This window comes from Stylophora pistillata, chromosome 8, assembly GCF_964205215.1.
Source record: "Stylophora pistillata chromosome 8, jaStyPist1.2, whole genome shotgun sequence".
Taxonomy (NCBI): domain Eukaryota; kingdom Metazoa; phylum Cnidaria; class Anthozoa; order Scleractinia; family Pocilloporidae; genus Stylophora; species Stylophora pistillata.
Genome location: NC_142526.1, coordinates 26356070 through 26370753, shown reverse-complemented (window position 1 = coordinate 26370753; position 14684 = coordinate 26356070). Strand labels below are relative to the sequence as shown.

Sequence of the window (14684 nt, the reverse complement as noted above, 5' to 3'; positions counted from 1 at the left end):
CTATTTTCTTTAAATGACATGCACAGTCCATATTACTGCCTGTCTGTACAAGAACACTGTGCATGTTGCATGTTCATTTTAGAGACATTCACATTTTCATCTAGAGGCAGCGGCTAGAGAAAGTTTGATCGCGGAAACATTTTTTCAAGCATTTTTTTTTTTTTGAGATTGAGGTAAGAAGTAAGTTGTAGTACATTTTTTTTGCGTTATCCAACACACGCGTACGTTAAATTTGTTTGAACACAAATCGACAACTTGACGACTACCCTGCAAATTTAAGTCGCCCAATTTTAACTTGTTCTCTTTTTTCTACTCGCCCTGGCGGTGGCAAGTTTGAGTGCTACATGGAAACTAGTGAGATTTGAGGATTCGTCATTCTGAAGCTAGAGAATTTCATAACGTTTATTTCTATTTCATATTCAGCCTCAGTCGTTTCAATATATCTATCTAACTTGTTTTCCTGGTAGATTTAGACCAATCAACGATTATAATATAAATTTAAAATTTTCTCCAAGGTTTTTTATTTTAATACGTTTTCCTGTCTTTACTTTGCATTCAGAATCTTTTTCAAACAAATTTCTATGACCCAAAGCAAACTTGTTTAGTTCTGTTTTGTTTTTCAGTTATGGCTGAAGATAAGTTCTCACAATCAAAAGAAGAACTGGGTCTGAGGTGCAAGATTTCCTCAGGTGATGTAGATCTTATTAGACGTTTTGTTGTGTAGTATCGCTGAGTATTTTTACGAGCCCGTAGGGCGAGTCAAAATACAAATAACGAGTAAAATACTCTGCGATACTACACAACAAAACGTCTAATGAGTTATTTATTATCCAACACGCCAAATTGTTATTTCAGTGCGGGCGAATTTCGTGGATATTTTATTAAGGATAGTGTGTGACAGAAGTATGCGAAGCGGAACGGAATTGGCGCGTTGTCGTGTTGCTGTTTCTATTTTTTTCAATAAATGAAGAAATTTCTTGGTCGTGTACCTTTTTTTCTTCGTTCCATTCCGACCCTTCGTCGTCAATAAAATATGATTCAGATTGTCCGCCTTTTTTTTCGTACCGTCCATCCTTCTTCGCTTGCGCGATGCGAGAAAACCTGTCTAACCGGTTCTCTGGAGTACAAATACCGCGTGATATTTGTACTCGTCTATGGCGTTATTTGTACTCTACGAAGTGTAGTTGGATAATAATACAATTTCATTGTAATTCTGCTTTAATCGTCTTCATGAAAGTTTTAAACAGTAACTACCTTTGAAACTTCATTATCAACCGAGTTCTAAAATTCATAGTAACCAGGGTCTCCCAAAGGGGTCCTCGTTCCCTTGTTCTCTTCCAAAATTGTCCTGTGTTCCCACGTTCCCACACTGTTTCCTTATTTGTTCCCCGTTTAATAAATTTGCTTGCCACTTATCACCACCCTCAATTCCCTCCTGCAAAAAAGAAAGACACCAAAAACAAAACTTATAAAAGAATAGAATACATTTTATGTGACGTTCAATTTGTGTGACATCATCTCGAACAACTGAGTGAAATTCCCAATCCATCAGAGTGGGATGAGCTGTAGAACTAACCTTAATTCACAGTCCATCAGAGTGGGATGAGCTGTAGAACTAACCTTAATTCACAATCCATCAGAGTAGGATGAGCTGTAGAACTAACCTTAATTCACAATCCATCAGAGTGGGATGAGCTGTAGAACTAACCTTAATTCACAATCCATCAGAGTGGGATGAGCTGTAGAACTAACCTTAATTCACAATCCATCAGAGTGGGATGAGCTGTAGAACTAACCTTAATTCACAATCCATCAGAGTGGGATGAGCTGTAGAACTAACCTTAATTCACAATCCATCAGAGTAGGATGAGCTGTAGAACTAACCTTAATTCACAATCCATCAGAGTGGGATGAGCTGTAGAACTAACCTTAATTCACAATCCATCAGAGTGGGATGAGCTGTAAAACTAACCTTAATTCTCAATCCATCAGAGTGGGATGAGCTGTAGAACTAACCTTAATTCACAGTCCATCAGAGTGGGATGAGCTGTAGAACTAACCTTAATTCACAATCCATCAGAGTGGGATGAGCTGTAGAACTAACCTTAATTCACAATCCATCAGAGTGGGATGAGCTGTAGAACTAACCTTAATTCACAATCCATCAGAGTGGGATGAGCTGTAGAACTAACCTTAATTCACAATCCATCAGAGTGGGATGAGCTGTAGAACTAACCTTAATTCTCCTGGTCAATCATCATAATACATAAACTCGTCCAAATTTGCCCTCTTCCTTGCGGTCTTTATTTCTTATATCACAATATTCTCTCCTCTAATTTGTAGAGTTTTGTTCCCCTGTTCCCCCCAAAAATACGCTTATGTTCCCTTCTTCCCCTCAATATTTTGCCAATGTTCCCTTGTTCCCCAAAACCCCTGGGAGATCCTTAGTAACGCTCGCCGTCGAGCTGCACTTCGACATTATGAAGTCAAGAAAAAACGACGAAAAAAATGGAGTTAAACAATATTAGTTTTGCAAAATTCATGTGCTACATTGAAAAGCTATGACTCATATAGAGCAACTTCAAACAGTGACGTTCCAGTTTTCGTTTTAAATTTCTTTTTCGAATCTTGAGAAGGTCTCTTAGCTTCCTCTTTCCACGGTAATTCTTTTGTTTCAGTTGTCATTTCCTCTGTTCAACCTCGTTACACTTGAAGCCAAAGTAACCCTAAAATCCGTATTGTCTTCTCTAATTAAAGTGGCTCACCAAATTTCTAATCGATTTAAATTGTGAAGAATACATGACAGAAGAAAAGAAGACACAAGTAGATATTTTCTGAGGAATCCACAGTAGGAATGATAAAAATACTGGTAAAATTAGATAAACCTACATCGGTTGACACTCTCGAAAAAGAACGATTTTGAAAATCCAGACTTGATTTGCCAAAAGATTGCATACCTTGAGGAACGTGTCGAAGAGTGTGACTGAAAAAGGCTCAATAAAAGACTGAAACGTGAATTATCAGCTAAGTATGAGAAAATATACTCAATATCCACGCCATACACAAAAAAATTAGAACTAAAATCTAGAACCAAAGAATCTTTACTGTAATTAATCCTGCAACTTTTTAGATCTTCGGACTCACCTTTTCTTCGAACCAGGAGAATCTTGAAGCAGTCTCATTCAAAGTTTCATTTGCAGGAGAGTCACGCTAACACTGGGGTGACCTCTTTTTTAGATAGAGCCTCGGAAATTCAAGGAAAACTGGATATGGATGATGAGCTTTCTTCAGGTGGGGAAAACAGAAATGAATTGCACTTCTCAAGTTTGTATCATTTTTAAGAAGGAGAAGGACCTGAAGCAAGAAATGTATGAAAATAAACAAACAACTCAGTGATCATTAAATAAGAAGCAAAAAACAAACATACAAACAAACCGCGACCGGTAAGCGAGTTTAGTAATTGTACTCTACATCTACACTTAAAATAATATGAATATATCAACAAAGTTGATATATTCGCTCCGACGAAGGGCTAACGCTCGAAACGTCAGCTTTTATAACCGTTTACCATTTCAACTTTGTTGATATATTCAAATTATTTCGTTACCCCCACCGACGCAGCGCCAAACAGTTTCTCTAGAAACTATCAGCCTTTACTTAAAATAATAGTTTATTTTTCTACGCTTAAAATAACAATCTATTTTTCTTAGTGTACCTGGACACAGAGAAATGTCAAGTTACATTCAAGAAGGAGTCTGATGTCACTGGTCACAAATCAACAGGTAAAAGTAATAAGATTACTCGATATCATAAAGAATATTTTTGATAAATTTCGCGAATTAGTGAATGCGTGTTTAAGGTTACCGTGCACCTTCAGGGGTGTCTCGCGTGCAAGCTATGTAGCGCGTCCGGTTTAAACTGTAGATATCTAAACCCCATATCAAATTAAAGCTAAAAGGACTGGCTATCAGACTATACTAAAAATTTTGAAAAAAATGAATTGTCGAATTTTTCACGACTTCTAAATGCGAGCGCCCGAATCACCTTTTAAGAGCTATAAGTCAAAGGGAATTTGTTCGATTGCTCTCAAATTTTGACAGTAGCTAGTTTTACATATAAACAACAAAAACGTAACTTGTCTCCACATTTTTTATTTCTAAATACTTTTTTTTTCAAGAGCGATTTTTGTATGATCACTCCACATTCTTTTAATCCTATTTCAAAAATGTTCTGTAACTTTTCACTGAAATTGAATATGGCAAATCGCAGACACGTTTTTTTTAGCGCTTTGGTCCCAGAAATGGAGGAACACATTAAATAAGCGAAAAACAAAATTCGCTTCAACATGTAACGTTCAAAAGGTGAGTCGGGCGATCGCATTTAGAAGTCGTGAAAAATTCGACAATTATTTTTTTTTTCAAAATTTTTGGTATAGTCTGATAGGCAGTCCTATAAGCTTTAATTTGATATGGAGTTTAGATATCTACAGTTTAAAGCGGACGCGCTACATCGCTTGCACGCGAGACACCCCTGAAGGTGCACGGTAACCTTAACCTTCTCTCACGATGCGAACAAAATAATTTAACTCACGGTAGGATTATTCAGCGAGCCTTTTGTTAATGAACGAATTAAATTGTTATATCCTGGTTGCGCGAGGTAATTGCTTTTTTCTTCTTTCGATGATAATAAGTTGTTGAAACAAAGTAGACCTTGGTTACACTAGTTATCTCTAAATTTTTGAAAAGCGTGCAAGACTGAGAAGGCAACGTGACACAGCCTAAGTTTGTACGACAAAATGATTCGAATTGAATCGTCAATTAAACACTGCGACGAAAAGCGGCCTTTAAACACCTTGAAAATGACTGAACGGACTGAGTTGGCCTTTCTTAGTCGGTTTGTGCTAAAAAATCGAGAACAGATAATTTGGTAAGCTCGATATAGCAAAAACGAATTAGGGAGAACTTGCGCATTTTAATTTTTTCAGTTTCTGAAATCATTTTAGTCTTAAAATGGAAACGTCTACCTCGCACTTTGTTGAGTGATCTTGACTGTTTGACTGACCAAGAAGCCGGCGCCGAGAGACACGAGAAGTGTGGAAATTAACCCAACAAAAGTATTTCCCAAAAGAACAGCCGGGCTTACCTCAACAAAAACGTGTCAAGATAGACAATAGAGCATTTCTACAGATTAAAAGTGGACTGAGTAATTTTTAGTTGGTAAATATTTAGGATAACAGGAGCCAAGAGATTCTTTCTTAGCCTAAAACTACACATTAACTGTGCCCTTTAATTTTTCAGTTTGTAAACTTATTTTAGACTTGCACGTTGCGATACTCAGGGAAAAACCAAATGAACATATAGGATGATCAAAAAAATCGATTAAAACTGAGGCTTGTCAAATATTTCAGTTTATATGACCAATGATATAATCTGTTCTTTTGAGTTACCAAAGAGGCAAAAGTTGAAGCAGCCGAAGGAAACCAGAACTTGCCTGATAACAATTCATTAGGTGAGAAAAACAGTTTAATACATGCCTATCAGATTCTTTTTTTCCACTTCCGCAATGACAACAGAACAGAGTTCGTCCTCATGATGGACAGAAATTATTTATGTTGATAATTAATGAACTTATCATTCCCGGGACGGGGAAATCTATTTTCAATACGTAACTCATACTAATACTGAGTCCCTGGCAAATAGTATACCCTGAACGCTAAGCTTATTTGAAGTAGACTACCCGTGAACTGACGATTCAGATGCACTAACATTAACTTAACTGAGACTTCAATTCAATCGACTTAGCCGAGATACAACTTTTCGTCGTAATTTCGGTAGCAAGCAAAAGTAAAGCTTCCTCAAGTGATCAAGGTGTGGATTTAAATGCTTCTTTCTCAGCTGCAAGTTAGTGAAAAATGAGAGTTAAACTTACGTCGATAAAGTATTGACCTAGGTTGAAATCAAACTTTATCTTAGTAGCAAACTGTCTGTTATGAGTTAAAGACTGCATACTGGTAATGGTCCTGGGAACGGTAGAAAAACTTGGTGATGATGAAAACAATGATAGTATCACCAATAATGATGATTTTGATGACGATAAACATGGTGGTGGCGATCGTTATTTATTTTTTTCTAAAAGAGGCGAAAAAAGGGTGCAATTATTTTTTTGATGTATATCATATATGACGCTTTATGCACTCACTAGGGGGGTTACTTTCAACCAATCTATCCTTCCTTGTTTAAAGGAAAGTTTAAAAGTACAACCCAATAATGATGTTTTATCCTTTTTCTAATTTTTAGATACTTCGGAGGGGAAAGTCTCAGCAAACCAAGAAAAGGTGCCTTTGGATGATTAGCTTTCATCAGGTTAGAGAAATGAAACAAGGAAAATAAATCAAACACAAAAAACTGACTCATTAAGGCTGAAAGTTTCCTTTGCTTGAAGTAAAATATTCTTCCTTACCATTTCAAGGTCAGTTTCGATTCAAAGAGGAGTCAGATGATAACGATGGCGAATCAACAGGTACGGGTGTTTAGTTCAAACTCTAAACCTATAGTAAAATTGTAACATAAATTTTACTATCTGTTGAAACTAAACAAAATACCCTCTGACTATGTTTCAACTTTAAAGCTGTTCCGCACAGTTGCCGTAACTTTATATAAGGCCTTACTACATTAAACATGTTCAATGTCTTCCTCGCACCTTGTTTCGTGATACTATTTTTTAAAGCGACTTTAAGCCACTGAGAGACAAGAAACGTGTACGCACTGAACTAAACAGACTATATCGAAAAGGGTAGGCCGCGTCAATTTAGCACTGGGAAATACGTCGCTAAACAAGATGGACTGAGTCACTTTCTGTGGGCCAATATTTAGGATACAAACAAAGACGAAATTATTTTACAGCCTAGATATGCTCAATAACCATGCGTTTTAATTTTTTTACTTTCTATACTATTTTCGGTCTTAGATATTTTTACATCAAGGGGAAAACCCTTGAATATATTAGGAGATAAAGAAAGAAAATGTTGTGAAAAATCTCAAGTATTATTACTTATATTTATCGGTATTTTAGCAAAGCGAATAATGGTGTTATCTCCACAGTCCAACAGGCCAGTTATCAATCGCGTTATCACAACTTCAATCTATGAGCTGCCTCTTTGACCAGTTGATAACAGCCACATAAAAGTGAAAATAATTTCGTTGTCATTTCATCGACAGAAAATTCAAGCTACTTCTGTTGAGAAAAAACTGGATTTGAAGGATACTCCTTCAGCATGTAAGTTTGGAAGTTCGATTGAGCCCAGTGGATAAAGGCTGATAGTTTCGAAAGAAACTGTTTAGGGCTGCGTCGGTGGGAGTAACGAAATAATTTGGATATATCAACTAAGTTGAAGTGGTAAATTGACCACCGTAACGATTACAAAAGCTGACGTTTCGAGCGTTAGCCCTTCTTTGGAGCCCAGTGGAGTTGAGTTTGCAGAGATGTGTTTTCTGAAAATCGGTTGCGGGCGTCTTTGACCAATTTTGTGCGGTGACCCAGCGGACTGTTTTAGACAAAGTAGTTTTTGAATATTGCGTTACCGAAACGAAGTCAAAGTTTATAAAATGTCAAAAAAAAAAAGAACTTCCATAACTAATAAACATTAAAGACAAGGACAATTCAAATATTAGACAACGACCGGTTTATTTAATTAAGTGCGCCGATTGCCAAGCCCCTTATAACTAAACCGGAGACAGGGAGATAAAAAGGAAACCCAACAAATGACTGACTGAAGACAGATGAGCAACGCTTATTGGCGATGTCAGATATCAAACTGCTATCAAACTGCTCACAATCAATGAATGACGAACTCCACCGTTGACTTAGCCTCCTTCGCAGACGTTCTTTGGGCTCGTCACGCAATCTTCCTCTCCCACGTTCGTTGGGGAGGAAGATTACGTGACGAGCCCAAAGAACGTCTGCGTAGGAGGCTACGGCAATCCAGGAAACACTGGATTTGGATGATGAGCTTTCTTCAGGTAAGAGAAATAAACGGGAAAGAGATGGTAGTCATTCTTAGTTTGAAACCACTGAGTACAGCAAACGCTATGAAAACAATCTTACGAACGAACTGAACACTGAAAGTGTTTTTTGCTCAAGTAAACTTGTGTTGTTTGCTAGTCCAAGATCATTTTGCACCCAAAGAGGAATCGGATGACGATGGAAGCAAACCAAAAGGTACGGGAGATCAATGTAAAACCGAATGCGGAATGTAGGCCTAAATCTGCACTAAGTTATCTAAAAGGCTTCACAAACAGGAGACGCCCGGCACAGTTTTTGTTTAAAACCAGGCAAAATAACATAAAATTTTTCTTAACTAACTTGGAATAAGAAATTTAAGGCCTTTTACGTAAAAAAATTTCATTGCTTTCTTTACACAACATAATACATGTATCGTGACTCTAACCATTAATTGACAAGGAAAGCATATAACGTTACCTTAACCGACATTATTCAAAAGTATCTGACAACAGCTAGGGTTATGTGGACAAAAATGTTACTCGACAAGTTTGCCCCTCGATAGACTGAAAACAGATCAAGTGAGAAGGAGCCTGTCTTTAGAAGGGAAATAACAAAGAAAGCCTTGGCGTTACCGTGCAAACAAATGTTTCCCGTTTCTTAAGTTATCTCAGTCTTAGATAGTGCAACACTGCGGCGAAGAACCTGGAATGTATTAGAGGTTGAACAACAAAAGTCATCGTAGATCGCGAGTGTTTTAACTGTTAATATGCATTGGCATTTCAGTTGGCAAAGAGGCTTCAATGGCCGCTGATGAAAACCTGGCTGCTGTTGACAACAGCTCCTCAGGTAAAGAAAAAGAATGAAGCCTTTTTAGATTGTTTTTAATACTGTGATGATATAAAAATACAACCCGAACCGATATTTTGTGAACTATGATTAGCAAACCGAATCATCTTGGTATCTCGACAGTCTAACAGCCCAGTTATCAATCGCGCTATTACAAGTTGAGTGCAAGAATTGTACTTGTGAGTGATTGGATGGCTTTGTACCTATCAGTATAAAAGAAGCATATGTAGAAGACATACAACGTGACAAAACTCAAAAGCGAACTTTTTTTTTCACTGTCATTTGTTTAACAGGAAAAAGTAAGGCTACTTCCGGTGACGAGACACTGGATTCAAACAGTGCCTCTTCAGCAGGTAAGTTAGGAAATTAAATGAATTTTTTAATTCTAAAAGACGCTGAGCCGTGTTAAGTAAAATATGCATGGATCTTTTTTTCTGCTAAAGACTGGCCGGCGGGCGTTTTTAACGAAGATTTTCGGCACCTAGCGGACGAAGGCGAAATCCATAAAAATTCAAAAACAAATAACATTTATTTTCAAACAAAACTAACAAGGAGCAGTTGAAAAGATCGGTCACGAGGAATGGTGATGTTAACAACCGCGTTTCTCTACATCGTCGACTAACGAACCACAATACTGACTAGGACTCCGCAATAACGTAAAACGTTAAAAGGACTGACTTTGGAAAGCAGGATTACTTACTTAAGGCAGATTCTGCTCAACAGAAGGGCAAAAACCAAGAAATATTAGAAGTACACAAAAAACTATATTACAGGTCACAACTGATTGCGTTATTATCATTTCCCTTTTCGTTTTAGTTATCAAAGAGACACAAACTGAGGCAGCTGAAGGAAACGAGGACTCTCTTGTCAACAACTTATCAGGTAAGAAATTGATTGTTGATCAGCTTTTTGTGTGTGCTATTAACACAGGAGTATGTTGTGGAATTAAGAGTTTGTCAACAAACAGGGTAAATTTTAACATGTCCACTTATTCTTATCGGTACGGTGATCGTCTGGGATATCAAAACATATATTCCATGAATTGTGCATTTCATCACGAGTCACTGAAATAGAAAATTAGCGCAGTTCTGGTACGTGTAGACGATATCTTAAATATTTGTTATAAGAGAGATTTAGAACCGCGTTTACGTGAAACTTGAAGGGCAAGAGTGACCACGTGACCCTTTTTTCCCCTCCCCTTTTTCACGTTTTCCGATAGAGTAGAACTTGATTACCGGAAATAGTGCATCAAAACTATTCCTTGTAAGTCATACAAGCGCGCCTTCAAATCCACCATGATAACGCGTGAACTCACGCGAAGCAAAAGGAGCAAGATTCACACTATTTTACGTGAAACGTTAAAGGGTAAGCTGATGTTTGCCGTTTCACGTAAAAGCGTTGCTACATCTCTTAATTATTTCAGAGAACGAAACTTCAGGTGATAACGACGTAAATCTCGACGATGACCCTTTAGTAGGTAAGTGAGAACTGAGACTAATCACTAAAAACCACAAAGAACTTGAAGTAGATACAAGGAAAATCTCTGACGCGCAGGAAAATGCCTGTGATCCAGCTGCAAGTCAGCTGGTTATAGAGGCACAAGATTTCTTCACCAATCATCAAGCGAAAGGAAAATCAAAGTAATCCTAGATTGTTTTACTACATTTTATTGCAAATTTCTGTGTCGGAACCTTTGTTGAAGATGAACCAAGAATTCGAACTGATTTGGTACAAATTTTTCATCTCAAATAAAATGGAGTAAAGTGATGATATTTTTTCGAGAGTAACTTTAATTATCACTGTACTACGAGAATAAAAAAGGTGGTCGCCTTACCGTTAAAAAAAAAAACAACAAAAAAACCTAGCCTTAAAAATGGTTAATTGAAAATGTGACTCATGTGTCTTGAAAAGCTCAAATTATCGAACGCTATGAACAGTAACGTACATGAACGGAAAAAAATAATTCCAGATCTCTTTGGTTTTACTTGAGTTCGTTTTGCGATTGTTTGCAAAATGCCGTTACGGTCTTGCCCAATCAAATGTCAGATCAATCTAACAAATCGCGTGTTTGTTGATTGTGTGTCCCCGTGCTTTAAACCAGTTATTCACTTTTTTTGCTATTAGTCGTTCAAATATCTTTGGTTTTCTTGTTGTAGCTGTTTCTTTGTTGTTGTCGTTTTTGTTTACTTTTGTTGATCCATTTTCAATCAAGAGCAACTGCCTGTTCGTGAAAAAACCTTGCTCAAAATGTTCTCAAAATTATAAAAACCCATATTCTACTTGAAAAATATGAGAAATGAATATCGAGTAATTTAGCATACATAAAAAAAAAAACCATGAGAAATGAATACCGAGTACGTGCATACATAATTTGGGACATGAACTAAGTGTTGGTGGATATGTGAGGTATTGCAAGTTAGCGGTCATAACGAGTGACATTTCGGTGTTTCCTGCATTTTCAGTGATAGCAAAGGAATGTCTTCAGCAAGGCAACAAAGAATACAAACAAGGAGATTTTCATAATGCGTTACAACTCTACACCGAAGGACTTCAACTTAATTGCAAAGATTACCACGTAACAGCCAAACTTTATAGTAACAGGGCAGCAGCTAATTTCCATTTAGGTATGGAATTTTAATGTTGAATTATTCATAGTTTTCTTAAAAAATTCGTCTTCAAAAAGAGTTACCTAGTTCCATTTGACGCTATTTTTTCGGATCGTTTGTCCATCACTTCAAATGAGATACAAGACATTACGTGACGGATGCGCTTTTCACTATCCTATCAGACGCGAATGACGAATTACCTCTACATCCCTCTTCTAGAAAACTTCGAAAGCAGCCTGTAGGATGCCACCGTTGCTGTTCAATTGGAGCCAACTTTCACGAAGGCCTTGAAGAAAGGTGAGTTTCAGTTTAGCCGCCATTCAGTTACTTACAATAACTCTGACCACGTTGACATAAAATTCCCTGGTTCAAATCTATGTGGTCATACACCATAAATCGTCATTTGTGAATTGAAAGTGCAGTTCTTCTGTCTTCTCAAAAAAATACTCTAACCATTTTCCACCATATTCATAGGAGCTGAAGCTTGTGTGCAGCTTAAGTTGTATGATGAAGCAAAGATCTGGTGTCATAAAGGATTGGCCGTATCCTTTGAAAATTCATTCGCATAAAAGACATAAAAAGCTGAATTTGTGGTGGTCTCTGTCAATTTCATGGATATTCACTATTTCAGACATATGATTATGATTTCTGATAATGCCATAAAATCAGCTCTTGCACCATTTCCTGTTAGTAACGCAAGCGATGCTACTCGATAAAAGCCGCAAGATGATTTATTTTTAAAATGGATATAATCGTAAGATACAGTTATCAACCGTGATGCCGAACACTAGCAGCTGTTGATGTCTCTAGGATGCAAAAGGCAGAGCGACGGAAAGCGTGCCGGGTTCGTCACAGAAACTGCAACCACTGCGTTGATTGCTAAATTGCTGACTTTGAGAATCTGAGATACAAAAGGAAATTTAACTTTGTCAGTAGCCTCGCTAAGAGTTATGTTTGTCCAGTTTCTCGTGCCTAAATGATTCGCACAAATTGACAGCGTGAGAGGAGACGTTTCCAATTTTCGCTGTATTCAACAAATATGCATGAAGAAGAGGCAATCAGAGTTTCGTGCTTGTTGTTGTAATTATCACCTCTCCTTCCCCTCTCCTTTACGGTACAAACACTCACTACAACCATGGCCTTAGTCCAACACTTGAGCCTGCTTCCTTGCTGTGCGCACGCTGTGCGTGCCTTTTTCTCCTTTAGTCAACCTCTCTTACTGGTTCCCAGTAACTGGTATGCGCTGGATCTGTTTATTCCTGACTTCATTATGTCGTAACATGACCAGTCCAGAACCACCGTCTCCCCACCTTCCACTTTTAGTCTGATCAGCCATACATTTGACATTATTGCGTCTTGCTCACCTTGATTGTCTTGAAGATCTGTTAGTTCCCCGGGAAAGTCATTTGAGGCGTTTGCAATGTTATCCTCTCTAACTTCTCAACTCACCGCGTCTCAGAAAGAGATAGTGAGCAAGTTATCTATTATTTATGGTCACTGTATCCCGGCGTCCCCACTTTTTGATAAAAACGATGGTGCAAATAACTTGCAAAATCAATTACAGATGAGATATTTAAATGCAATAGTTTCATCGGGTTCATATAGAAAGTAGCCGAACTCATGTCACTCTGTAGTATTGTCGCTGCACATCAAAGACTTGATGCTTAATAATATAATGATAAGAATAATAATAATAATAATAATAATAATAATAATAAACAGTTTAACGTGGAGAAATACTTAGCTAGAAGCTAGTTTACAGGTTTTCCACGAAACAACTTAAACAAATAATTCAAATTGAAACTAACGTTGTTAAGAATCCCAACTGGCCGAAGGCAAACCAGTTGGCTATATTACAAGCATGGCCGAGGATTTGAAGCTCGGGGCTACCGTGAAACAAATCGAAGTAGTGGCCAGGGCGGGACTCGAACCCAGGAGCGACGGATTGCAAGTCCGACACGCTGACCACTCGACCATGCTGCCTCCTTAGAAGCAAATGAGCTAATACGAGCTAATGTTAAAGACCAAGGCATCCGACTATATTTTGGTTCTACAGGAATCAGGCCATGAATTATACCAAACGTGATACCAACCTTTCCACTCTGATTGATAGCTTAGATTTGGGTCTTCTTTGATAACTTTGCAATAGGGGACATGCTGATATAATCTTAGCCTTTTTAGAAATCGATCAAAGCTCTCAAAAGCCGAAACAACAGCCTCTTTTTGCCTCTGGATATACCACTGTTAAACCTAGTCAAGGCTTTTGGTCATAAATCCATCTGCTCTCATCGTTTCAACCCCCTCTTGCCCTGATAAAGCTCAGAGTTAGTACTGATACCGGGGTGGTTCCTTTCATTGGCTTACACTTTCAAGGTCCTCTGCCATGACATCGTCCTCTTGGCTTTCTGAAGGTACGGTTGAACTATTGCTAAGTTCTCGACCATGTTTGGCGGTGTCATGGCTACGATGGGTTGTGTTAACCCTCGAAATAAGAAAAGAGCATCTCTGGCTAAGCTTGTGGTATTTATCGGCTGCTTATCTACCTCTATAAGGACTCATCTAGCTCTCCTCGTAGCCAAGGCCTTATATCCGATTCTCCAGATAAAAAGAACATCCAAGCTTTGTCTCGCTCTGTTTCACTTTATTCCCTAACTATCTGTATCGCGCACACTCAGTTTGCATAGGTGAACTGATACTATTATTCAAATTCCTAACATTTAAAACAGATACAATTTAGACAACAATCTGAATCTCATCTTAAAATATCAAACATTTCCTCTCTAATCGAGCATTTGAACAGTAACTCTTTCTCACCTCTTCACAAGTTACAAAGTGTCAATTCATCTTTAATCAGAAGTTTGGTGATCAGACTTTGTTCCAATCATTCTGTATGCATCTGTGGCCCATTTATTTTACCAAAACATTTATTCCTTTCTTGCTCAAATGGCCGCGATATCCGTACATTGTTTATGCTGAGTGGTCTTTAAAATTTATTTGTTATTTATGGCTGCTCCTCTACGGATGGCAAAGGGGGAGGGAGGGGGGTTCGAATCACTCATTACACTGCATTTTTCACGCATTACGGAGAATGTTTTTACAAATCACGCGTCACGTTAAAAGGAGTAAGTACGCCAAGCTAATACTGTAAATCCCATCGGAGGTATTATACCGTGATTTAAAATTATATTACATCCAACGTTTTTTATCATGGAATGAATTGCCTTTCACTTG

General features: G+C 37.8%; 1 protein-coding gene across 4 annotated transcripts in view; it reads left to right on the top strand.

The window, feature by feature from the left end:
- The first annotated feature begins 3712 nt into the window (after positions 1–3712).
- Positions 3713–14684, top strand: part of LOC111337569 (uncharacterized) — a 14516-nt gene continuing 3544 nt past the window's right edge. Inside the window, exons 1-13 of one of the 4 annotated variants that reach the window (XM_088729807.1) lie at positions 3713–3782; positions 5452–5508; positions 6297–6362; positions 6469–6519; positions 7218–7275; positions 8161–8217; positions 8785–8847; positions 9141–9200; positions 9664–9729; positions 10271–10324; positions 11310–11471; positions 11673–11750; positions 11928–11995. In XM_088729807.1, coding sequence (XP_088585933.1) covers positions 6345–6362; positions 6469–6519; positions 7218–7275; positions 8161–8217; positions 8785–8847; positions 9141–9200; positions 9664–9729; positions 10271–10324; positions 11310–11471; positions 11673–11695 — 612 coding nt within the window. In that variant the 5' untranslated portion in view covers positions 3713–3782; positions 5452–5508; positions 6297–6344 and the 3' untranslated portion in view covers positions 11696–11750; positions 11928–11995. Of the gene's footprint in view, positions 3783–4505; positions 5509–6296; positions 6363–6468; positions 6520–7217; positions 7276–8160; positions 8218–8784; positions 8848–9140; positions 9201–9663; positions 9730–10270; positions 10325–11309; positions 11472–11672; positions 11751–11927; positions 11996–14684 lie in introns of those variants that run through there. The other 3 variants (XM_088729806.1, XM_088729808.1, XM_088729809.1) reach the window with 3 other exon arrangements.